The sequence below is a fragment of the Arachis stenosperma genome, chromosome 4 (assembly GCF_014773155.1).
Source record: "Arachis stenosperma cultivar V10309 chromosome 4, arast.V10309.gnm1.PFL2, whole genome shotgun sequence".
Taxonomy (NCBI): Eukaryota; Viridiplantae; Streptophyta; class Magnoliopsida; order Fabales; family Fabaceae; genus Arachis; species Arachis stenosperma.
Genome location: NC_080380.1, coordinates 16,346,768 through 16,374,316, shown reverse-complemented (window position 1 = coordinate 16,374,316; position 27,549 = coordinate 16,346,768). Strand labels below are relative to the sequence as shown.

At 38.5% G+C, this 27,549-nt stretch overlaps 1 protein-coding gene and 1 non-coding gene across 2 annotated transcripts; one reads left to right on the top strand and one right to left on the bottom strand.

The window, feature by feature from the left end:
- Positions 1-986: 986 nt before the first annotated feature.
- LOC130974698 (uncharacterized) lies at positions 987-26,002 on the top strand. The gene is made up of 3 exons (XM_057899556.1): positions 987-1,270; positions 7,835-8,639; positions 25,781-26,002. The coding sequence occupies exons 1-3, from the start codon at positions 987-989 to the stop codon at positions 26,000-26,002; spliced, it is 1,311 nt and encodes a 436-aa protein (XP_057755539.1).
- Positions 16,529-16,636, bottom strand: LOC130978721 (small nucleolar RNA R71). The gene has a single exon (XR_009086339.1). It is a non-coding gene; the product is annotated as a small nucleolar RNA R71 (small nucleolar RNA).
- Positions 26,003-27,549: the final 1,547 nt, after the last annotated feature.

Sequence of the window (27,549 nt, the reverse complement as noted above, 5' to 3'; positions counted from 1 at the left end):
CAATCATTCAACAACATCAACCATTCAATGCCTATCTTAGGGCCTCTAGCCTAAGTATTTCCTACCACATTACATATTAGATACGGGAAACCGAAACCATACCTTAGCCGATTTCCCAAGCTCAACCGGAGCACTTCCAAACCACTTTTTCTTCAAGCTCTCAAGGCCTCAACACCTCCAAGAACAGATTTTTCACCACCAAACCCTCTCCAAGCTTTTCAATATCACCAATCAAGCTCTAATATTCACATATACACAACCTAAGCCACAATCATCATACCCATACACAACATCTCAATACCCAAACATCATAGAACAACAAATTACACTAGGGTTGAGAATCTTACCACACCCAAGGTTCAAGGAGACAAGATTAACTTCCTCCTTCAAGAGTGTTGGGTCCTATAACATCAAAGAGCCCAAAATCTCAACATTTTTGCTCATGAAACTCGAAAATAAGGCTGAAATTTCGAAGAGCAAAACGTGGCTTACCTCAAGATTGATTGTATGGGTTTTGTAGAGCTCTTCGCAGTGAACGTGTGGCCGCAAATGGTGCGGCAATCGGAGCTCTAGATCAAAAGTTATGGTGGTTTGAAGATCAACCAAGGGAGAGAACTTGAGAGAGTGTTCTTCCCTCTTGTGCCTCCAATTTCAGCATGTGAGTGTGTTTAGTGAGGAGAGAGAATGCTGAAAACTAGGGTTTTGGTTTAGCTATGTTGGGCCAAGGGCCCACTTTGGGTCCGGTTGGCCCGGTTTGGCCCGTTCGGTCCAATCTTGGTCCGAATTCTATAAAATTGATACCGAAATTCTCGTCTCAGTCTCCTCTATCACATTTAGCCATAAAAATCACATTTTGGGCTTTCTAAAATAAATTCTCATTTATGGCTTAATTAGCCGTTAATTAACTGGGTTTTACAGAAGAAAGTGAGGAAATCAATCAAAGGAGTTCATACTCCAATGAATTGGAAAAATTTCCGTCCTCATACATGGAAGAAAAGGAAGATGCAAAAACAAAGGAGGAAGATGCACCAACAAAGGAGGTTGTAAGGGATGAAAACAATTATGGGAATCTACACTCCAATGAAGTAGAGACTGGCATGGATAGTGAGTTTATTGAACCACCAATTCAAGAAGTTCTTGATGAAGGGTACACTCTAACCGTCACACAACACCAAAATTTTGAAATCAAAGAAGTGAAGGCAACCAAGGAAGGCACTGAAAAGGAGACTGTGACCAAGAAACAGAAGAAAATATCTATGAAGAAGAGAAGGTCATCAAAAAATAATCCAACCTCTACCCCAACAAGCAAGGTGAATCAAGCTAATCACAATAAAAGAAAGCTTGTCCGAAAGAATTTATATCAGGGGGCACTAATTTTCACCTCTCCCCCCATTGGAGACATGTCTTCTAACCAACTAGAAGAAGAGGAAGAAAATTCAACAATCAAATGTCAAGCTAGTGACATTAAAGAAGCGCTTGTCGGGAGGCAACTCGATAATTTCGTATCCTTAGTTATTTTTCGTAGTAGTAGTTTTCTTACTTATCCGATTTTTATTGAGTTTTTACTATTTTTCTGATCATGCAGCTATTTTAGAACTGGAACTGAATATTTCCAAAAAAAAAAGAGCACACGGCACGCAAGCGTCGCTGACGCGTACGCGTCATATGCGTGTGCGTGAAAAATAAAAGTGAACAGAGAGTTGCGCGAGAGTGGCGAAGGAAGTGTGCCTTGCGCATAAATATGCTCACGCGTACGCGTCTATGACGTGTGCGCGTCCATTGTGATTTTGGCACTCCACGCGTACGCGTCAAGCACGCGCACGTATGGATGAGTAAAATCGGCGTAAAAGGTGTTTATCCAGAGAGTTATGCTGGTGTGGGTCTGGAACTATGCTGGTCGCACAAGCCCCACCACGCGGACGCGTTCGCGTCATTTTCCCATCCTGGCCTTCCACACGTACGCGTCCCTGATGCGTACGCGTCACTTGAAGTTCGTGCGATCCACGCATACGCGTGCCTCCTGCGTACGCGTCGCATGCGACACCCAATTGAATGACCTCAGCGCCTGATTTCAAATCATCCACCTCCCAAATCCTAATTCTCTCTTGTTCTTTTATCTTTTTCTTCTTCTTTCATCATATTAATTTCTTTTATGTCTCTCTCTATTTGCAGTTCTTCTTTGCTTGAGGACAAGCAAACCTTTAAGTTTGGTGTTGACGCTTCGCTTATGGCTTATCTGTTTAGCACTAAAGGGAGATGAATGTGCTTCATGAAGGAATGAGATGACCACTAGCAAAACTGAGGTGGTTGAATTCCTTTCATTCTATTTCTCTTCCATTCTTATTGTGTTGTCTTCTATTTTCTGTTGCTTTGATTACTTGCATGATCTTTAGTACTTTTAGTTAAAAAAATTGTCTCATGTATTGCTCACTAAAGCATGAATTCAAAAGAAAAAAAAGAAGTGATGTATTGCATGAGAAATTGAGTTATATTTAAGAGTAGTCTTATTTACTTAAATGTGGTGGTATTATTTGTGATTTTGAATGCATGATATGAACAGTGAATAGTTGAATTTGAATTAAAGGATGTTGATGTACAAGGAACAGAAATCTAGAAAATTATTATGAATTCTCTGAAATAACCAAAAGTTTAATCCTTGAAGCAAAAGAAATAGCAAAAGAAAAAATATATATATAATAATAATAAAAGCAAGGTCCAAGGCTCTAAGCATCAATGACTATAGAGGTCAGACATGATTAAAAGCTCAAAGAGTTGTTTCCCTAGTCATATGCTTGTGGTGTGATTGTGTCAAGTAATCCTTGAGACAGAACACTTAGAGTCGAGATCAAGTGCGTTTAACAGAGTATGCCAAAGGCTTTGAGCACCACTGTCTGGGAGTAACTAAAAGGAAAATCAGAACTTAAAGGAAGTTCCCCAGTTAAGTGTTTGTGGTGTTTCTGTGTCAAGTAACCCTTGAGAAAAAAATATTTAAAGTCACGGCTAGGCTCAAGGTGCAAATCATCAAATAAAAATAAATTAAAGGAAATCATGTTGTGTTCAAGGATTAAACTGGAGTATAAAGATCAGAGAATTCATAACATGATCCGGATTCTAATTCCGAATGACACTGACTTTCCTCTGATTCTAAGGAGAGTGAGATGCCAAAACTGTTCAAAATTACAATGAATAAATCCCATTTTAAGAGTAGACTTGAGCTTAATCGAACTCTCATTCTCATACAAATTCACATCCTTAGCCTATATTAGTTTGGTTGCTTGAGGACAAGCAACAATTCAAGTTTAGTGTTGTGATGCATGAACATCTTTCTCATCTTTTCCTAGTGAATTTGCATTTAAATTGTTAAGTTTAATCAAGAATTAATTATCTTTTAGCCACTATGGATGCTACTTTGAGTCTTGTGCAATTCTGTTTATTTTAGGTAGCATTCAGCTGGATTTGATGGAGTTTCTGCAGCACAAGAATTAAAGGAGATGACAGCAATGAGTGACGTGTGCGCATACCTGACACGTGTGCGTGATTTGGAGCTTTCCATGGCGACGCGTGCGCGTGCCTGACGCGTACGCATGAAAAGCGAAGTTGCACAACGACGCGTATGCGTACCTGACGCGTACGTGGGACATGCAGAATAGACCATCAACGCGTACGCGTGACTGACGTGTACGCGTGACATGCGCCACATGCAGAAAACGCTGAGGGAAATTTCTGGGCCCCATTTTGGCACTCAAGTAAGGCGCAGCTCTCTGCCAAGTTAGGCACGGATCCAGTGAAGCCATGTGGTCCCCACGTTACAAGGCGTGGATTATTTAATTGATTCTGATTCAAATTTGAATTTGAAAAGAGGAAAATATATTATCTTAATTTTAGATATTTGATTTTAAATTAATTAGGATTAGTTATAAAAAGGAGAAACTTTTCTTCTTTAGAGGGATTCCGGGGGATTCCATTCGGGAATTCTATTCCAATTTACATTCCGCATTCCATAACATTCCGTACTTCAAGTTTACCTGAATCCTAATTTTCTTCTCTGAGTCATGAGAAACTAAACCTCCATTGTTAAGGTTAGGAGCTCTGTCTAATTGTATGGATTGACATTATTACTTTTCTATTTTAATTCATGTTTTGATTTATATTTCAAGAATTGTTTTCGTTCTTTATTCTATGAATTTGGGTGGAACGGAAGTATGACCCATGTTCTAATTGAGTTCTTGTATAACTTGAAAAAACTCTTTACTTGAACAACATCTTGAAAACATATTATCCTAAATTTCTAATTGTTTGTATTTAACGGGATACGTGACATATAATCCCCTTATTTTTGGATAATTAGGATTCTTGTGGCATATAAATTGGAATTTGATCATCACCCTCTAATTGGAATTAATTGACCAAGGAATTGCTAGTTGATGAATTTTAGAGGAGACTAGGAAGGTCTAAGGAATTAAGGTCTAGTCATAAATAGTTTGCCATGAATTAAATCTTGCATGATTAAAATAGTTAATAAGAAAATTTAATCAGGAAAATAGATAACTCTGAAGCCTTAACTATTTCTCCATATATATTTCACAACTTCTTTGCTGCTTGCATTATGATATTTTTTATTATTGTTTAATGCTCTTTGAACATCCAACACTCTTTTCTGCTTGCCTAACTAAGTAAATCACTTACCATTGTTGCTTAATCCATCAATCCTCATGGGATCGACCCTTACTCACCTAAGGTATTACTTGGTATGACCCGGTGCACTTACCGGTTAGTTTGTGGTTGCAAAAACCGCACCAAGATGCAAGGGTTCCACTTGCTTTAGGTTGGTTAGTATAGAGGCTCTTCAGGTGGACGCAAGGGTTATGGTTTCGCCTCCACTTGCCCCGGATTATGATGAGTGATGTATAAAATGTGCAATCATGTGATGTATAAGTGACGATATGGTCATGATGAATGATTATGGAATGTTATGAATGAATGTGAAATGATTATCTAAGATATGAGTTTCCCTGGATGAAAGCAGTGACTAGCCACCACATGCTCCAGGTTGAGACTCGATACTCTGCTGACCCTATGTAAGTGTTGTTGGATACTGTGAAAGTTCTGGATGAGCTCGCCCCCGTGGATAAACACCAGTATGGGTGTTGTATAATTATGGTTATGATTATGTTTATGATTGAGAATTATTCAAGTTGGGGATATGCGACAGAGGGACAGTCTAATGGTTAGCTACCAGGACTTGCCAGGTTGGCTTTATAACCGACATATGAGACTCATCAGCCAAAAGGCAGGCATACATTATTTGCATATGTTGGAATTATTTGGGTTTGCCTAATTGTTTTGGATTGCTATATCATATATGCTATGTTACCTGATTATGTGCTACTTGTTTTACTTGTACCTTATTGTGTATTACTTGCCTGTATTGCTTGTGTTTGTACAACTGAGAGGTCCCTCATGCTAGTGTCGGTTGACGCTGAAGGTTGTTCTTGATGAGATGAGTTGATGATGTAACTGAATCATGATGATGATTATTAAATGAGGTAATTGAGCTCCTTGGGTAGACGTAGTGAAGTGATTTCACTGCTCCAGGTTAATAATGAGATAATTTGAGCTCCCTGGGTAGATGCAGTGAAGTGATTTCACTTGCTTCAGGTGAGGATATGAGGTATTGATATAGAATTGCTAAGACAGAATAGCTGGTGATGATTGATAAACCACTATTTTACGGCTTATTTTGTACTGAATTGAGTGGATTTTATCCATTATTCTCACATTTATTCATATAATTCGCATATTTTACATTTTCCTTCCTGATTTTGTGGTATGATTAAAAACATGCTTCTTTGGCCTTAAATTTGCTAATTTTAATCCTCTCTTATTACCATTCAATACCGTGATATGTGTGTTAAGTGATTTCAGGTTTTCCAGGGCAGGAATGGCTTAGAGGATGGAAAGGAAGCATGCAAAAGTGGAAGGAACACAAGAAGTTGAAGTTTTGAAAAGCTGGCAGAGACGCGTACGCGTAAGTGACGCGTACGCGTGACCATGCAGACAAGTGACGCGTACGCGTGGATGACGCGTACACATGACCAGGATTTTGTTCAGCGACACGTACGCGTGACAAAACGTCACATGCTGCAGATATTAGAAAATGCTGGGAGCAATTTCTGGGCTATTTTGGACCCAGTTTCAAGCCTGAAAACACATATTAGAGGCTGTGGAGTGGGGGAATCATTCATTCACTTTCATTATTCATACACTTTAGGTTTTAGATGTAGTTTTCTAGAGAGGGAGTCTCTCTCCTCTCTCTAGGTTTTAGGGTTTTTAGGTTTATTTCTTCTCAATTTCAGATTTCTACCTTGCTTTAATTTAGGTTTCTTTTACTTTCATTAGTTTTCTTACTTTAGTTTATCAATTTCCCTTGTTGATTCCTTTATGTTGCCAATTTAGTTTGTGAATTCCTTTTGTTTCCTTTACTCCATATTAATGCAATTCATATTTCATGTTTCTTATTGTTCAATTGCTTTGCTATTGTTATTCCTTTGGAATTATTAGTCCTAGATGTTACATTCTCTTATTGCTTTTCTATACTTTTATTTTGTACCTTCCAAGTGTTTGATAAAATACTTGGATGGATTTTAATGTAGCTTTTTGTATTCTTAGCTTGGATTGAGTAATTTGGAGACTCTTGAATTGTCAAAGTCTCTTGTTGGTTGGTGATTGAAAGTTGCTAGTTGGCTTGAGCTTCACTAACTCTAGTCTTTGATTAGGACTTGTGAACTCAAGTTGATTTACTCACTTGACTTTCCTTCAATTTTTAGAGGTTAACTAAGTGAGAGAATTTTGCTATTACCTTCACAATTGACAATGATAATGAGGATATGAATTCCAATTCTTAACCCTTGCTAGGAATTTTCTTAGTTGTTAGTTTATTTTCTTGTCATTTACATTTCTTGTTCCTTATTTCAAAACCCAAAAATATACTTTTCCATAACCAATAATAACTACACTTCCCAGTAATTTCTTGAGAGACGACCCGTGGTTTAATACTTCGGTTAATGTTGTTAGGTTTGCTTAAGTGACAAACAATATAAATATTGATTAAGGTTTAATTGTCAATTTAGAACTATACTTGCAACGCTTTATTTTAGTGAAAATCTTTACCGACATTTTTCCTCTATCAAATTTTTGGCGCCGTTGCCGGGAAATTGCAAATGTGTGCCTTATTATTGGTTATTGTGAATATTGTGAATATGTTTGCCTTTTCGTTTCTTTGTTAGTTGTTTCTAGTTTTAGGAGTTTATTTTCATTATTTCTTGTTAGTTTTTATTTTTATTTTCTCTCGCTATCATGAATTCTCACCCCTTTGGCTATAAGTTTGGTTACAATTATGTTGTAGGAAGTGGAGATTACAATGAAGCTTGCATCAAGGATGGGACAATCGAATATGGGAGGAGTCACAAGGATTTGATCAACCATCTTGACAACAACCCCCTTTAATGCACTATGAGCAACAACCATTCCATGATGCATACCAAAATAATGGTTATGGTGGACCTCTTCGTGACAATCAACAACCACCACCATATACCTATGAGCCCCCTCTTCAATATAGCCCTCAACCACCATACTCACAAGGCCCCTACAATCAAACACTTCCATATGGTCCTAATCCATATCCACTATACCAACCACCTTATGAGCCAAATGAACCATACATAGAGCCACCCCAATTCCAACCCAATTACTCCTAAGAACCACCATTTCAATATACACCACCTCCAATGTATGTGAACTTTCAACCACAATATGATCATAATTATGTTAGCCAAGCGGAACAAGAGTCACAGGATCATTTTAAGGAAGCAATGGATCGACTTCAAGCAACCATCCATCAAATGGAGCGAGAAGAAAGCCGAAAAGCAGACGAAGCTCTCATGGCTAACAAATCTCAAATTAAGAACAAGGGACTGAAATGTGTTGTGCAACAAGTAGAAAAGATGGAGAGTGTTGAACCGCCACATCCTTATCATGATGAACCACCCTCATATCATGAACCTTTTCTCCCAAGTAATGAACCCTCATATCCACCCCAATCTCCAATGGATGACACTCTTGATGTTCTTCTTCAAGAGAAAAGAGAGATGCAAAGTACGACACTAGAGTTTATAGCTACGTTGACCGAGGTAGTAGGTAATTTAGCTTCAATGCGCTTTGATACTCAAAGTACCCCCATGGACGCATGTGGAGAATCCAACGAGGAGCATAGCATGAAGGAAAAATTAGAAACTCCGGTGGAAAATGCGGAATGTGGCTTTGTATTGGAACAATTGGAGGAAGTCGTACTTGTTGAAGATGAAGAAGTGGTTGAAGACTTAGGAGATGCTGAACCTCCATGGAAATCTAGAGTTGTAGCATATTCCTCCAAAAGGATTAAATTTGATGTTGAGGAGGTTAGTGCACAACCTCCACGGCATGTTCCCTATGAAGAATTGGATGGAATAGATCAAGAAGCAAGTTCTCTTGGTGACGATGATCATGAATCAAGCCGTCCTAGTGATGAATTTGCATCTACAAGTGAACTCCTCGAGTTTAAAGAACCCTCTCCGATTGAGTTGGAGAATGATGTGGAGGTGGAAGTCCTTCGAAAAGGATGGAGGGGAGTTGAATATGCTTTGTCAAGATCGTTGGAGACTTCTCTACCTAGGTTGTCATCTACTCCTTTATATGAGTGGGTAAAACTTATCTCTATTAGCTTTACTGTCCCACTTGAGTATCGTATGCTTGAAACAGATGGCCAACTTAGGAGGCTTTGTGGCATTAAGCGTAAGAGAAGGATGTTTAGTGGTTGGAGTTACAAATCAGGCTCATCAAGGTTGAGATTTCAAGAGCTAGATGCAAGGGTTGGACTAGTGATCAATTGGTCGGATCTAAGAGAAGAGTTTGGTACTTCATTGAGAATTCAGATTGCTTGCCACCCGGTTGGAACAATAATAATCAACTTAAAGACGGGTATAGAAATAAGATTTGGGATCCCGACATACAAGAAGATCAACTTTGGGAGCTCAAAGCTTGTGAAGAACTTCATCAAGGCTTGGTGAATTCACTTGGAAGTGTTGGAGCTTATTGGAAATCAAAGCGTTGGTGGAAGTTTCAAGATGAGTTCAAGCACAAGCCCCCATGACAAGGAGCTCACCAAAAGTCCAACTTAAGGACTGTAACTAAAAGTGCTAGGTGCGTGGGAGACACCCCAACATAGTAAATTCTTTTTATTTTCTCTTTTATTTATATTGGTAATAACTTGAAATTTTAATCTTAGTTAGGTTTATTCAGCTTAAGTTATGATTTTACTTGTTTAATAATGTTGGCATTAATTTCATAGCTTGTTTGTTTATTTAAAAAGAAAAAAAAACGTGCATACAACACGTAAGCGTCAATGACGCGCACGCGTCATGTGTAGGTTCGCACTCTTGAAAAATGAACAGAGAGTTACGCTGAAACTGTGCAGGAGGGGTGCCTGGCGCACAGCCCACCCCACGCGTACGCATGACCCATGCGTATGCGTCACCTGCAATTTTGACAATCCACGCGTAAGCGTCAGCGACGCATACGCGTGGAATGAAAATCGGCGTAATTTGGTAATTGGACATAGAGTTTGGGCTGGAGGTGTGCTGCAACCATGCGTCTGGCACGAACAGTTGTCACGCGTACGCGTGGCCGACGCTCACGCGTCATTTTTCATTTTTGGGGCATCCACGCGCACATGTGATGCATGCGCGCGCGTCGCGTTCACTTCCCATTCTCCATTTTACTTCTTTCTTCTCTCCTTTCTTATTCTTTCCTCTTTCCTTTCTTCTTCCTTTTCTTCTTCCTTTCTTACTTCCTTCTTCTTCATTTCTTTAACTTCTCACCCTTATTCTCTTTCATTCTCTTTTATTTAATTCATTTGAATATTTTCATTCATTATATTTTAACTTTGTGCATGTTTTTATTTTCTTGTCTAAGTTTACTATTTTTCCATTGGTGTTAAATGTTCTTATTGAACTGTTCCATCTTTCTGGCATTATTTTGGTGCTTAGTGACTTGTTTTATATTGTTGGGTGATATTATTTATAGGTAAATGTTAATCTTTTATGATACTTGTATTCCTTGTGCATTGACATGAACTTATATTGTCTTTCACAACCTATTCTTTCTTACTTACTATTTGAACTTTGTGCCACACACACAAGATTAGTACTTTAGTCATTTCTGACTCTTTATTCATTGTTTTTATGCTTCATTTTCATTGAGTTACGATGGAACCCACTACTCTCATGCTTATCACTAATCTTGTTTGTGTCAATTCTTGTTTGAACTTGATGCTTCCGAGTATTCTTTTCATTTACTTATGCTTCGAATTTTCTCTTGCATCAAGTGCTGATTGATATGCCATTCACCTATATTGTTTTCTCACTTGCATGTTGTAGCTACCATGTTGTTGAGAACCTCATTATTCTTTGGCATTAGCCCACCTAGATTTTATTTGTTTGTATATTTTTGTTTGTGGGTTATTCTTATTCCTTTTTCTCTTCTTTTAGGATGTCCACTGAAGAGAAAAACGGAAAAGCTTTTGAATAGGGCGACAAACAAGTCCCTCCGCACATTCTTTGGAGAAAGCGCAGTAGTTGTAGCTCACAACCCCTGTTCACTTGCACATCTTTGCATGCACCGAGGACGGTGTAATATTTAAGTGTAGGGAGGCCGATACCAACTTTCATGGGTTAGTTACTTTCTTTTCAACACCAATTCTTAATTTTCTTTGTAGTAGTTGTTGCATTGCATAATATATTGCATGTGCAGTTAATTGCTTGCATTTAGCTACTACTTGGTTGAAGTAATATTTTCTTTTTCAAGAAACTTTCTAAAGCATTTCACTAATTTGAATTAAAATTTTTGTTAAACTTGCCTGAAGAAATTTAATTTGGAACATGGTTTTAGAGCTAGAACACACAACCTTGTGAGATTTTGAGCCTAATTGATTGGTTGCATCTTATCAACCAATACATTTTGTTTCGGTGTGTGTTATTCTCTCTAAAATTGTGATCTTTATCTTGCTTGATTCTATATTTCCATTGTTTTATGTATGCATGCACTTATGTGATCGAGGCCTTTGTTCACTATAGCTTACATACCCATATGGCCTTACCCTTTCATTATCCTTTGCGAACCAATGTTGAGCCTATTTCACCCCTTTTGTTTTTTACTTTAGCACATCATTAACTCTAAGCAGAAAATAATAATGTCCTTAATTTGAATCATTGGTTAGCTTAGACTAGTAAGAGTGCTCATAAATTAAGTGTGGGGAAATTTGGTTAGGAATATTCGGTTTGAGAATTGGGTGTTGTATACTTTTTGTAAAAATGTGCAAAGAATGTTGAAGACATATTTATGCATTCAATACCTTAATCATATGCATTAATTCACTGAAAAAAATGAATAATGAAAAAAAAGAAAAAGAAAAGAAAAAGAGCAAATAATAAAAGAGAACAAAAATGCCCCAAAGTAAATGGTGATAGCAATGCATATGTACTGTACTCAAAATTGGGATGCATGAATATGTGGAAAACATAGTTAATGGGTAGTTAGATTTTATATTCTTATTACATGGATTGTCTTACGTTAGGTTGGAAGTTTAGGTTAATCAAGGATTCATATTTTAGTCCACTTGATCAAATACAATCCTACCTTGACCCTAACCCCATTACAACCCTTAAAATACCTCTTGATATGTGTATTTGTGCATTAAAATTTTGTTGATTGGTAGAAGAAGAGCAAGCCTTAGAAAGCAAGATTAGTAGAGAATTGAGAGAATCGAACCTTAAACACTTGAGTGATTAGAGAGTACACACTTCCGGTGAGGGTTCGATGCTCGATTCTTTGTCCCTGGCTTTCACGAGCTTTCTTCTTGCAAGTTTATTTGTACTTCATTTTATGATTTGAATTAGTGGAAACCATTTCAGATTTTTTCTTGAAGAATTTGATTTACTTTTAACCAAGTAGGTAGAAGCATTTCACATTTAGTTACATTCATATAGATAGGTTGCATTTCATACATTCTACCATTCCTCTTTACTCTTTTATAGTTTCTCTTGAGCTTAGCATGAGAACATGCTAATGTTTAAGTGTGGGGAGATTGATAAACCGCTATTTTACAGTTTATTTTATACTGAATTGAGTGGATTTTATCCATTATTCTCACACTTATTCATATAATTCGCATGTTTTATATTTTCCTTCCTAATTTTGTGGTATGATTGAAAACATGCTTCTTTGGCCTTAAATTTGCTAATTTTAATCTTCTCTTATTATCATCCGATGCCTTGATATGTGTGTTAAGTGATTTCAGGTTTTTCAGGGCAGGAATGGCTTAAAGGATGGAAAGGAAGCATGCAAAAATGGAAGGAGCACAAGAAGTTGAAGTTTTGAGAAGCTGGCAGCGACGCGTATGCATTGGCGACACGTACGCGTGACCAGGTAGACAAGCAACGCATACGCGTGGATGACGCATACGCATAACCAGGATTTTGTTCAGTGATAAGCGGATAATTTGTATGCTTTTTGGCATTGTTTTTAGTATATTTTTAGTATGATCTAGTTAGTTTTTAGTATATTTTTATTAGTTTTTAGTTAAAATTCACTTTTCTGGACTTTACTATGAGTTTGTGTGTTTTTCTGTGATTTCAGGTATTTTCTGGCTGAAATTGAGGGACCTGAGCAAAAATCTGATCCAGAGACTCAAAAGGACTGCAGATGCTGTTGGATTCTGACCTCCCTGCACTCGAAGTGGATTTTCTGGAGCTACAGAAGCCCAATTGGCGCGCTCTCAACGGCGTTGGAAAGTAGACATCCTGGGCTTTCCAGCAATATATAATAGTTCATACTTTGCCCAAGATTTGATGGCCCAAACCGGCGTTCAAAGTCACCTCAAGAAATTCCAGCGTTAAACGCCGGAACTGGCACCTTTTTGGGAGTTAAACGCCCAAACTGGCACTAAAGCTGGCGTTTAACTCCAAGGAGAGTCTCTACACGAAATTGCTTCATTGCTCAGCCCAAGCACACACCAAGTGGGCCCGGAAGTGGATTTTTATGTCATTTACTCATCTATGTACTAGTTTTCTATAAGTAGGACCTTTTACTATTGTATTAGGAGACTTTTGGTAGCTATCTTTGTTTTATGCTATCTTAGATCATTGGGAGGCTGGCCATTCGGCCATGCCTATACCTTATGCTTATGTATTTTCAACGGTGGAGTTTCTACACACCATAGATTAAGGTGTGGAGCTCTGCTGTACCTCGAGTATTAATGCAATTACTATTGTTCTTCCATTCAATTCCACTTGTTCTTTGTCCAAGATATCACTTGTTCTTCAACTTGATGAAGGTGATGATTGACGCCCATCACCATTCTCACCCATGAACAAGGTGACTGACAACCATTCTTGTTCTACAAGCATCTGAGGCTTAGTGAATATCTCTTGGATTCCTGATTGCACGATGCATGGTTGATCGCCTGACAACCGAGTGCTCGCCTGACAAACGAGCCAACCATTCCGTGAGATCAGAGTCTTCGTGGTATAGGCAAGAACTGATGGCAGCATTCAAGAGAATCCGGAAGGTCTAACCTTGTCTGTGGTATTCTGAGTAGGATTCAATGACTGAATGACTGTGACGTGCTTCAAACTCCTAGCAGGCTAGGGCGTTAGTGACAGACGCAAAAGTATCGATGGATATTATTCCGGCCTGACCGAGAACCGACAGCTGAATTCCGCTATGCCGTGACAGGACATATGCAATCGCTTTCACTGAGAGGATGGGAGGTAGCTGCTGACAACAGTGAAACCCTACACGAGCTTGCCATGGAAAGGAGTAAGAAGGATTGGATGAAGGCAGTAGGAAAGCAGAGAGACGGAAGGGAAGGCATCTTCATACGCTTGTCTGAAGCTCTTACACCAATGATATACATAAGTATCACTATCTTTATCTTTATATTATTTTCGTTCATCATCAATATACAATTGAGTTTGCCTGACTAAGATTTACAAGATGACCATAGCTTGCTTCAATGCTAACAATCTCCGTGGGATCGACCCTTACTCACGTAAGGTATTACTTGGACGACCCAGTGCACTTGCTGGTTAGTTGTGCGAAGTTGTGTAATGCCATGGAATTGAACCACCAAGTTTTTGGAGTTCATGACCAGGGATTATGAGAGTTGTGAAAAGTATTGTTCACAATTTCGCGCACCAAGTTTTTGGCGCCGTTGCCAGGGATTGTTCAAGTTTTGAGCAAGCTTTTGGTAACAATGCCTGGGATTGTTCTAGTTTGGACAACTGACGGTTCATCTTGTTGCTTAGATTAGGTATTTATTTTTTTCGAAATTCTTGAAGATGAATTCTAGAGTTTCATGATGATTTGTTGAAATCTGGCTGGCTGAGAAGCCATGTCTAATCTGATTGGACCGAGGTTTCAACTTATCACCACAAGAGCTTATTGATTTTCATCAACCTTGCTTTTGGAGTAGTGATCTGCTAAGGCTTGGCTGACCTTTGGTCATGTCTAGTGTTTTGGACCGAAGCTTTCCTTGAAAGCTTGGCTGGCTGTGAAGCCATGTCTAATTCCTGGACCGGAGTCTTAGACTAGCATTGCACTGATTCCTGGAATTCTCATTAAGAATTTTGATATCTTTATTTTCCTTTTCACTTCATTTTCGAAAAACACAAAAAAATTGCAAAATCATAAAAACCAAAAATATTTGATGTTTCTTGCTTAAGTCTAGTGTCTCATCTTAAGTTTGGTGTCAAATGCATGTTTTTGTTATATTTTTCGAATTCATGCATATATTTCATTGTTTTGATCTTTGAGTTCTTTTGGCTTGAGAATTCATGTGTCTCATATAGTGTCAGTAGTACACAAACTGCTAAGTTTGGTGTCTTGCATGCATTGTTATTTGATTCTTGTTGCATTTTGATTATAAAAAAATCCAAAAATATTTTTAATTTATGTCTTTTCAAGTCAATAATACAAAGAATTAAAGATTCAGAACATACTGCAGAGGAATTATACAGAAAAAGCTGAGCATTCAAAAATGCCCAGTGAAGAAGGCAGACTGGCGTTTAAACGCCAGCCAGGGTACCTGGTTGGGCGTTTAACGCCCAAAGAGGTAGCATTTTGGGCGTTAAACGCCAGAATGTATACCATTCTGGGCATTTAACGCCAGGATGGTGCTAGGGGGAAGATTTTGTTTTCAAAATCAATTTTGTTTCAAGTTTTCAAAGTTTTTCAAAATCAAATCTTTTTCAAATCATATCTTTTCAATCAAATGTTTTCAAAATCAATTTCTTTCCTTTCTCAAAGATACTTACTAACAATTAATGATTTGATTGAACATTTTTTTGCCTTTTCTATTAAGAAAGGTTTTATGTTTGAATCATATCTTTTCTTGTTAGGCAAGTCATTATTTTTTTTAAAATCATATCTTTTCAAATTGTTTTCAAATCATATCTTTTAAAATTGTTTTCAAATCATATCTTCTCAATCACATCTTTTTAAAACCATAACTTTTCAATCAAATCTTTTTAACCTCATCTTTTTTTCAAAATAGTTTTCAATCAAATCTTTTTTATTTCTAATTTCAAAATCTTTTTCAAAAATCACTCTAATCTTTCCCCACTTTCAATTTTCGAAAATTATCAATCAAATTTTCAAAATGTTTTCAAAATCTTTTAATTGAATTTTCGAAAATTTCCTTCCCTCCTTCCCACATCCTTCTATTTATGGAGTACCACTCCTTCTAAATGCACAATTCGAACCTTATCTAATTAAAGTTCGAATTCTTCTTCTCCTTCTTCTTTCTATTTCTCTTTTCCTCTGACACTTCAAGGAATCTCTATACTGTGACATAGAGGATTCCACATTTTCTTTTTCTCTTCTCTTTCATATAAGCAGGAGCAGAGACAAAGGCATTCTTGTTGAAGCTGACCCTGAACCCGAGAGAACCTTGAAGAGAAAGCTAAGGGAAGCCAAGGCACAACTCTCTTTAGAGGACCTGACCGAATTCTTCAAAGAAGAAGAACACATGGCAGCCGAAAATAACAACAATGCCAACAATGCAAGGAAGGTGCTGGGTGACTTCACTGCACCTACTCCTGATTTCTATGGGAGAAGCATCTCTATCCCTGCCATTGGAGCAAACAACTTTGAGCTTAAGCCTCAATTAGTTTCTCTAATGCAACAGAATTGCAAGTTCCATGGACTTCCAATGGAAGATCCTCATCAGTTCTTAGCTGAATTCTTGCAAATCTGTGACACAGTCAAGACTAATGGGGTTAACCCTGAGGTCTACAGACTGATGCTATTCCCTTTTGCTGTAAGAGACAGAGCTAGAATATGGTTGGATTCTCAACCTAAAGAAAGCCTGGACTCTTGGGAAAAGCTAGTCAATGCCTTCTTGGCAAAGTTCTTTCCACCACAAAGATGGAGTAAGCTTAGAGTGGAAGTCCAAACCTTCAGACAGAAGGATGGAGAATCCCTCTATGAAGCTTGGGAAAGATACAAACAATTGATCAGAAAATGTCCTTCTGACATGCTTTCTGAATGGAGCATCATAGGTATTTTCTATGATGGTCTCTCTGAACTATCTAAGATGTCCTTGGATAGCTCTGCTGGAGGATCTCTTCATCTGAAGAAGACGCCTGCAGAAGCTCAAGAATTGATTGAAATGGTTGCAAATAACCAATTCATGTACACTTCTGAAAGGAATCCTGTGAACAATGGGACTAGTCAGAAGAAAGGAGTTCTTGAGATTGACACTCTGAATGCCATATTGGCTCAGAACAAGATATTGACTCAACAAGTCAACTTGATTTCTCAAAGTCTGTCTGGAATGCAAAATGCACATGGCAATACTAAGGAAGCTTCATCTGAGGAAGAAGCTTATGATCCTGAGAACCCTTCAATGGAAGAGGTGAATTACCTAGGAGAACCCTATGGAAACACCTATAATTCTTCATGGAGAAATCATCCAAATCTCTCATGGAAGAATCAAGAGAGACCTCAACAAGGTTTCAATAACAATAATGGTGGAAGAAACAGGTTTAGCAATGGCAAGCCTTTTCCATCATCTTCTCAGCAACAGACAGAGAGTTCTAAGCAGAATACCTCTGACTTAGCAACAATGGTCTCTGATCTAATAAAGACCACTCAAAGTTTCATGAATGAAACAAGGTCCTCCATCAGAAATTTGGAAGGACAAGTGGGTCAGCTGAGCAAGAAAGTCACTGAACTCCCTCCTAGCACTCTCCCAAGTAATACAGAAGAAAATCCAAAAGGAGAGTGCAAAGCCATAGACATGGCCGAATATGGAGAGGAAAGAGAGGAGGAGGACGCCACTGAGGAAGACCTCAGTGGGCGTGTACCAATCTCCTCTGAGTCCCTCAATGAGGAACAATGGGAATCTGAGGCTCAAAATGAGACCATAGAGATTCCATTGGACTTACTTCTGCCATTCATGAGCTCTGATGAGTATTCTTCCTCTGAAGAGGATGAGTATGTCACTGAAGAGCAAGTTGCTAAATACCTTGGAGCAATCATGAAGCTAAATGACAAGTTATTTGGAAATGAGACTTGGGAGGATGAACCACCTTTGCTCACTAAAGAACTGGATGACTTGTCTAGGCAGAAACTGCCTCAAAAGAGGCAAGATCCTGGGAAGTTTTCTATACCTTGTACCATAGGCACCATGACCTTCAAGAAGGCCTTGTGTGACTTAGGGTCAAGTGTAAACCTCATGCCCCTCTCTGTAATGGAGAAATTAGGGATCTTTGAGGTGCAAGCTGCAAGAATCTCATTAGAGATGGCAGACAATTCAAGAAAACAAGCTCATGGACTTGTAGAGAATGTTTTGGTAAAGATTGAAGACCATTACATCCCTACTGACTTCATAGTCCTAGAGACTGGGAAGTGCATGGATGAATCCATCATCCTTGGCAGACCCTTCCTAGCCACAGCAAAGGCTGTGATTGATGTTGATAGAGGAGAGTTGATCATTCAAGTGAATAAAGAATCCTTGGTGTTTAAGGCCCAAGGACATCCCTCTATCATCATGGAGAGGAAGCATGAAGAGATTCTCTCAAAACAGAGCCAAGCAGAGCCCCCACAGTCAAACTCTAAGTTTGGTGTTGGGAGGCCACAACCAAACTCTAAGTTTGGTGTTGAACCCCCACATTCAAACTCTAAGTTTGGTGTTGGGAGGTTCCAACACGGTTCTGAGTATTTCTGAGGCTCCATGAGAGTCCTCTGTCAAGCTAATGACATTAAAGAAGCGCTTGTTGGGAGGCAACCCAATGTTTTATAGTTAACTATTTTCTTTGTTATTTTATCTTTTTTTGTAGGTTGATGATCATAAGAAGTCACAAAACAATGAAAAAAGCAAAAACAGAATGAAAAACAGGAAGAAAAACAGCACACCCTGGAGGAGAAGAAGCTGGCGTTCAAACGCCAGTAATGCTAGCTGTTGGGCGTTTAACGCCCAGTCTGGCACCATTCTGGGCGTTTAACGCCAGAAAGGGGCACCAGACTGGCGTTAAACGCCAGTAAAGGGCAACAACCTGGCGTTAAACGCCAGGAATGGGCACCAGCCCGGTGTTTAACGCCAGAAATAGCTCAAAACGTGATTTTGAGCAACATTTGGTGCAGGGATGACTTTTCCTTGACACCACAGGATCTGTGGACCCCACAGGACCCCACCATCACTCTCTCTTCTTCCCCCATTCACCAATCACCTCAATACCTCTTCCCCAAAAACCCTTCACCTATCAAATCCCATCTTTCTCTTCACCACTCACATCCATCCTTCATAAAACCCCACCAACCTCACCCTTCAAATTCAAACCACTTTCCCTCCCAAACCCACCCATAATGACCGAACCATTACCCCCCTCTCTCCTATATATACCCTTCTTCAACCCTTCATTTTCACACAACCTAAACACCCCTTCTTTCCCTTCTTGGCCGAACACACCACCTTCCCCCTCTTCCTCATTTCTTCTTCTTCTACTCTCTTCTTTCTTCTTTTGCTCGAGGACGAGCAAACATTTTAAGTTTGGTGTGGTAAAAGCATTGCTTTTTTGTTTTTCCATAACCATTTATGGCATCCAAGGCCGGAGAAACCTCTAAAAAGAGGAAAGGGAAGGCAAAAGCTTCCACCTCCGAGTCATGGGAGATGGATAGATTCCTCTCAAGGGTGCATCAAGTCCACTTCTATGAAGTTGTGGCCTTGAAGAAGGTGATCCCCGAGGTCCCCTTTTCACTCAAAAAGGGTGAATATCCGGAGATCCGCCATGAGATCCGAAGAAGAGGTTGGGAAGTACTCACCAACCCCATTCAACAAGTCGGAATCTTGATGGTTCAAGAGTTCTATGCCAATGCATGGATCACCAAGAACCATGACCAAAGTGTAAACCCGAATCCAAAGAATTATCTCACTATGGTTCAGGGGAAATACTTGGATTTTAGTCCGGAGAGTGTGAGGGTGGCGTTCAACTTGCCTATGATGCAAGGAGATGAGCATCCTTACACTAGAAGGGTCAACTTTGATCAAAGGTTGGACCAAGTCCTCACAACTATATGTGAAGAGGGCGCACAATGGAAGCAAGATTCAAGAGGAAAGCCGGTTCAATTGAGAAGGCATGACCTCAAGCCCGTGGCTAGAGGATGGTTAGAGTTCATACAACGCTCAATCATTCCCACTAGCAACCGGTCCGAAGTTACCATAGACCGGGCCATCATGATCCATAGCATCATGATTGGAGAAGAAATAGAAGTTCATGAGGTTATAGCCCAAGAACTCTACAAGGTGGCGGACAAGACCTCCACTTTGGCAAGGTTAGCCTTTCCTCATCTCATCTGTCACCTCTGTTATTCAGTTGGAGTTGACATAGAGGGAGATACCCCATTGATGAGGACAAGCCCATCACCAAGAAAAGGATGGAGTACACAAGAGACCCCTCTCACCATGAGATCCCTGAGATTCCTCAAGGGATGCACTTTCCTCCACAAAACTATTGGGAGCAACTAAACACCTCCCTAGGAGAATTGAGTTCCAACATGGGACAACTAAGGGTGGAGCATCAAGAACACTCCATTCTCCTCCATGAAATTAGAGAAGACCAAAGAATCATGAGGGAGGAGCAACAAAGACAAGGAAGAGACATTGAGGAGCTCAAGCACTCCATAGGATCTTCAAGAGCAAGAAAGAGCCGCCATCACTAAGGTGGACCCGTTCCTTGATTTCCTTGTTCTTTATTCTTCTGTTTTTCGATTTTTAGTGCTTATGTTTATCCATGTTTGTGTCTTATGATCATTAGTGTCTTAGTGTCTATGCCTTAAAGTTATGAATGTCCTATGAATCCATCGCCTTTCTTAAATAAATTGTTCTTAATTGAAAAGGAAAGAATTGCATGAATTCTGAATTTTATAATAGTTTAATTATTTTGATGTGGTGGCAACACTTTTGTTCTCTGAATGTATGCTTGAACAGTGCATATGTCTTTTGAACTTGTGGTTCATGAATGTTGGCTCTTGAAGGAATGATGAAAAAGGAGACATGTTACTGAGGATCTGAAAAATCATTAAAAATGATTCTTGAAGCAAGAAAAAGCAGAAAAAAAAAGAGAAAAAACCAAAAAAAAAAAGAAAAAAAAGAAAGAAATAAAGTTGTGATCCAAGGCAAATAAGAGTGTGCTTAAGAACCCTGGACACCTCTAATTGGGGACTTTAGCAAAGCTGAGTCACAATCTGAAAAGGTTCACCCAATTATGTGTCTGTGGCATGTATGTATCCGGTGGTAATACTGGAGGACAGAGTGCTTTGGGCCACGGCCAAGACTCAATAAGTAGCTGTGTTCAAGAATCATCATACTTAACTAGGAGAATCAATAACACTATCTGGATTCTAAGTTCCTAAAGAAGCCAATCATTCTGAATTACAAGGGATAGAGTGAGATGCCAAAACTATTCAGAGGCAAAAAGATAAAAGCCCCGCTCATCTAATTAATACTGATCTTCATAGATGTTTTTGGAGTTCATTGCATATTCTCTTCTTTTTATCTTATTTGATCTTCAGTTGCTTGGGGACAAGCAACAATTTAAGTTTGGTGTTGTGATGAGCGGATAATTTGTATGCTTTTTGGCATTGTTTTTAGTATATTTTTAGTATGATCTAGTTAGTTTTTAGTATATTTTTATTAGTTTTTAGTTAAAATTCACTTTTCTGGACTTTACTATGAGTTTGTGTGTTTTTCTGTGATTTCAGGTATTTTCTGGCTGAAATTGAGGGACCTGAGCAAAAATCTGATCCAGAGACTCAAAAGGACTGCAGATGCTGTTGGATTCTGACCTCCCTGCACTCGAAGTGGATTTTCTGGAGCTACAGAAGCCCAATTGGCGCGCTCTCAACGGCGTTGGAAAGTAGACATCCTGGGCTTTCCAGAAATATATAATAGTCCATACTTTGCCCAAGATTTGATGGCCCAAACCGGCGTTCAAAGTCACCTCAAGAAATTCCAGCGTTAAACGCCGGAACTGGCACCTTTTTGGGAGTTAAACGCCCAAACTGGCACTAAAGCTGGCGTTTAACTCCAAGGAGAGTCTCTACACGAAATTGCTTCATTGCTCAGCCCAAGCACACACCAAGTGGGCCCGGAAGTGGATTTTTATGTCATTTACTCATCTATGTACTAGTTTTCTATAAGTAGGACCTTTTACTATTGTATTAGGAGACTTTTGGTAGCTATCTTTGTTTTATGCTATCTTAGATCATTGGGAGGCTGGCCATTCGGCCATGCCTAGACCTTATGCTTATGTATTTTCAACGGTGGAGTTTCTACACACCATAGATTAAGGTGTGGAGCTCTGCTGTACCTCGAGTATTAATGCAATTACTATTGTTCTTCCATTCAATTCCACTTGTTCTTTGTCCAAGATATCACTTGTTCTTCAACTTGATGAAGGTGATGATTGACGCCCATCACCATTCTCACCCATGAACAAGGTGACTGACAACCATTCTTGTTCTACAAGCATCTGAGGCTTAGTGAATATCTCTTGGATTCCTGATTGCACGATGCATGGTTGATCGCCTGACAACCGAGTGCTCGCCTGACAAACGAGCCAACCATTCCGTGAGATCAGAGTCTTCGTGGTATAGGCAAGAACTGATGGCAGCATTCAAGAGAATCCGGAAGGTCTAACCTTGTCTGTGGTATTCTGAGTAGGATTCAATGACTGAATGACTGTGACGTGCTTCAAACTCCTAGAAGGCTAGGGCGTTAGTGACAGACGCAAAAGTATCGATGGATATTATTCCGGCCTGACCGAGAACCGACAGCTGAATTCCGCTATGCCGTGACAGGACATATGCAATCGCTTTCACTGAGAGGATGGGAGGTAGCTGCTGACAACAGTGAAACCCTACACGAGCTTGCCATGGAAAGGAGTAAGAAGGATTGGATGAAGGCAGTAGGAAAGCAGAGAGACGGAAGGGAAGGCATCTTCATACGCTTGTCTGAAGCTCTTACACCAATGATATACATAAGTATCACTATCTTTATCTTTATATTATTTTTGTTCATCATCAATATACAATTGAGTTTGCCTGACTAAGATTTACAAGATGACCATAGCTTGCTTCAATGCTAATAATCTCCGTGGGATCGACCCTTACTCACGTAAGGTATTACTTGGACGACCCAGTGCACTTGCTGGTTAGTTGTGCGAAGTTGTGTAATGCCATGGAATTGAACCACCAAGTTTTTGGAGTTCATGACCAGGGATTATGAGAGTTGTGAAAAGTATTGTTCACAATTTCGCGCACCATTCAGCGACGCGTACTCATGGGCAACGCGTACGCGTGACAAAGCGTCACATGCTGCAGATATCAGAAAACACTGGGGGTGATTTCTGGGCTGTTTTGGATCCAGTTTCATGTCCGAAAACACAGATTAGAGGCTACAGAGTGGGGGACTCATTCATTCACTTTCATTATTCATACACTTTAGGTTTTAGATGTAGTTTTCTAGAAAGAGAGGCTTTCTCCTCTCTCTAGGTTTTATGGTTTCTAGGTTTATTTCTTCTCAATTTCAGATTTCTACCTTGCTTTAATTTAGGTTTCTTTTGCTTTCATTAGTTCTATTGCTTTAGTTTATCAATTTCCCTTGTTGATTCTTTTATGTTGCCAATTTAGTTTGTGAATTCCTTTTGTTTTCTTTACTCCATATTAATGCAATTCATATTTCATGTTTCTTATTGTTCAATTGCTTTGCTATTATTATTCCTTTGGAATTGTTAGTGATGTTACATTCTCTTATTGCTTTTCTATGCTTTTATTTTGTGCCTTCCAAGTGTTTGATAAAATGCTTGGGTGGATTTTAATTTAGCTTTTTGTATTCTTAACTTGGATTGAGTAATTTGTAGACTCTTGAATTGTCAAAGTCTCTTGTTGGTTGGTGATTGAAAGTTGCTAGTTGGCTTGAGCTTCACTAACTCTAGTCTTTGATTAGGACTTGTGAACTCAAGTTGATTTACTCACTTGAATTTTTTTTCAATTGTTAGAGGTTAACTAAGTGAGGGCATTTTGCTATTATCTTCACAATTGACAATGATAATGAGGATAGGAATTCCGATTCTCAACCCTTGCTAGGAATTTTCTTAGTTGTTAGTTTATTTTCTTGTCATTTACATTCCTTGTTCCTTATTTCAAAACCCAAAAATATAATTTCCCATAAACAATAATAACTACACTTCCCTGAAATTCCTTGAGAGACGACCCGAGGTTTAATACTTTGGTTAATTTTATTGAGTTTGCTTAAGTGACAAACAATATAAATATTGATTGAGGTTTAATTGTCGGTTTAGAACTATATTTACAACGCTCTATTTTAGTGAAAATCTTTACCGATATTTTTGCTCTGTCAATAGTTTTTTTGTGATTCTGATTTTGGTTTGTTGGAGGGTGAGAAAGTTGGGAAGCATGAAAAATATGAATTAGATTTAGCATTCCCTTATGACAGTTGCCTGTTTATGGATTAGCGAGAACATAGGGTGAATATTTGGTGAAAGAAAGTTTAGGATGCTTAGTGAGTTTTTATTACAATGCATTGTATTTATTTGGCACTTTTACCATACTGGGAACCCATGGGTTGGGGGTTCTCATTCCATATATATCTCTTGTTTTTCAGATATAGGTCCATGTGCTCAGAAGTAAGCTGTGGTTCATCTGAGAGATGGCGAAGATCTTTATATTCTCCACTTTATATTTTGCTTAGAATCTCTCCACCTTTATTTTGAAAAGCTTATATTATGTATTGAACTCTATTGAACTTGCCTATAGAGGCTCTTATGTTTCTTTGGGAGAGATTAGGAGATACTGTTGTCAACTACTGTTATACTATACCCTAGCCGGCCTAAACTTCGCGGGTCGCGACTAGTGGCTATTTACTTATGTTATATATCTATATATTGTCCTTCTCTTATTCTCCTTTATGACTTTATCCTTATAACGCTTTCGACCTCACGCTTTATCTTCTAGCTGTCGATGCGTGAGTGATACGACTTCGCGATTTTTTATTTTCACTTCTTCAGGCTTCTCGATTAATACTCCTTTCAATTTTACTTATGACTATGTATTAAAAATCCCCCTTGAGAGTCGTACCACCTTATTATCATTGACTTATGACTCGAGCATAAGGATTTGAATATTAGGGTGTTACAATTGACACCATGTAACCTCTTTGTTTTGAGCCTATTTTGTAATTTCTGCTTAACACCACACTCTTTCCTTATATCTAAGTCTTATGCCTTATCCGGTATTTGAGAATTTATATATATTCCAAGACATGTTGCTCTTCTAAATTATGCGAAAGTAAAGTATTAAAGCTATGGAATATCTTGTGTGTTACTTTAATTTTCAAGGACGAAAATTTTTAAAGGTGGGTAGAATATAAGACCTAGAACTTTTAAAAAATCCTATTTGGAGTTGATTCCAAATTTATTTATTTTTTAGCGATTTTATTTTTAGAAATTATTTCATTAAGAATAATTAAATCAAGTTTTGGTAGTTAAATGGAATTTCATGATAATTGGAGTTTAAATTAATTAAAATTTTTATATAATCTTTATTGCATATTTGGTATAATTGAAATTCTAATTTTGGTAATTGAAAAATAAGAAAGAATTGTATACTTTAATTTAAATAATTCTATTATGAATGAGTTACGTTATTAATTTGTGTTCTTAGAGATTAATTTATTAAAAATGATTAGATTAATTTTTATAAATACTTTAAGTTTAAGTAAGTTAATATTTATGTATAATTTTTATTATAATTAGTTATTTTGTAAATTGAAATTAAAGTTTCGGTGACAGAAAAATAATGAAAAGTTACGTCATTTAATTTGAATAATTAATATTGAGTTTAAACTATATTTTATAAAGATGTGATCCATATGCTTATTTCATAATTTAAATTAGAAATAATTAATTGAACTTAGCAATATGTTGATAAATAATGCTCTTAAATATTTTAAATAGAGTATATTTGATATTAAAATTACTTTATCCTCCAATTTTATCAAAATATCTATTCATATTTATCTTTATTCCTTTATAAAAATCCCTAATTCCTAACCTTAAATTCCCAAATTAAATTAGAAATCCTAATTCCCAATACCTAACCCTAGAACCCCCACCCACACGATACAGAATTGAAAGAAACTAGAGAAGAAGAAGAGAAGGAGAGGGAGAAGGGCTTGGCATTGCCGGCTGGGTACCGCCACCATTCAGCTCAACGCCGCCGTTGCATCTTGCTTGCGCCGTCATTCAGGCCCATTGCCGTCCAGCCGTCGCACCACCACATCACCGTCATCGCCGAGTTGGAAGAGAGGAAGCATTGCAGCCGCTGAGTCCCGGGAGGGGAAAGTTCACGCGAAGAGAGAGAGCCAGCAGGGAGAGGGAGGTTGTTTGCGTCCCATCGCACACGTCGTCATCCAAGGAGCGCCGCTGACCCGTCGCTTCTGCCAGGGCCCGTCGCCATCACCATCGTAGGCATGAAAGGGGGAAATGAGCAGAACGCGAGGAAGAGGAGGAGTTCTCGTCACTGTTGTGTGCCCAGTCATCACTGCTGCTTCCAATCCCGCCGTTGATGCTGCCGCCACTATCACCATTGAAGCTTGCCAAATCTGCTCCTACTTCTGGTTTCTGGAATCTGACCAGAACACCACTACTGCTGCTGGAGCTACCATTGCTGTTACTATTGCTCTGGCCCTGCTCTGGCTCCACTCTGAACTGTTACCGCCACTATTTTGCTGATGCTGAGACCTTTCACCATCACTGGAGCTGCCCAGAATCATCATGGTAGCTGCCAAGAGAGCGGAACGGGTGTTAGAATTGCCAACGGAGCTGCTGCCAGGTCAGTTTGGGGTTGCGACTGCTCCGTTTTGCTGTTACCATAAATTGTGGTTGCTGTGAATCTTGATTATCACTGTTGATATTGCCTGGAAATCAATGAGGTTGCTGCCTCGAGTTAAGAATAAAAAGAGGACTCTTGACGTATTAACCTATAAGGGGTTCAACTTTGAGGAAGGGGTTTGTTTTAATAAGAAAATATTTTGGGGCTTTGAATACTTGATAAGTTTAGTAGATTAATGCAAATGGACTAATGCCTGTGATGTGAATGATTTTCTGTTGAGACTGATATGTTGTGTTGTGTTGTTATCAAATTGGTTGATTTCTAGATTTTTGGATGAAATGAATTGAATATTTGAATTTCGATTTTCTTTTATTTAAATCGATAATGATTGGTCTTAAATGACGGATTTGAAAATATTGACTTGAAACGTTGGTTTTGTTGAGTTGAAGTTGAAAAGAGGGGACCCGTGATGGGTGGCAAACTCCAGTTTTTAGGGGAGTTGCTGCCAAAATTTTTCTAAGAATTTGGAGTTGATTTGGTTATGATTTCAAAAACTGAGTTTGATTTGAATTAATAGTCAAAAGAGATATGACTTAAATGTTTTAAAGGATTTCAAAGAGGATCGGATTTTATGATTTGGTTGAATTATTATTTTTACTTATGTGGTTATAAAAATAATGAGAAGAGATTTGGTTAACTAGCTAAGGACACTAAGAAGTAAATTAATTATGAATTCAAGGGTTTGAGAATAGGAGTCTGAGTTTGAAGGTTATGCTTGAGACCGAGAGTGATTGTGATGATGAATAGTAATTAAATACGATGATGAAGGATGATGATAGGCGAGTTTAATAATATTGAGATTGAATATGAGATTGAGAAGGAGATTGAATATGAGATTGAGAATGAGATTGAATATGAGATTGAGAATGAGATCGATGCTGAGTTTAATTATGGAGTTTTGAATGAATGTATGTCTATCATACCTGGGTAGTAGCAAGGGTCGTGGTTCGCTCCGCTTGCTCTGGGTCATTTTTTGAGAAT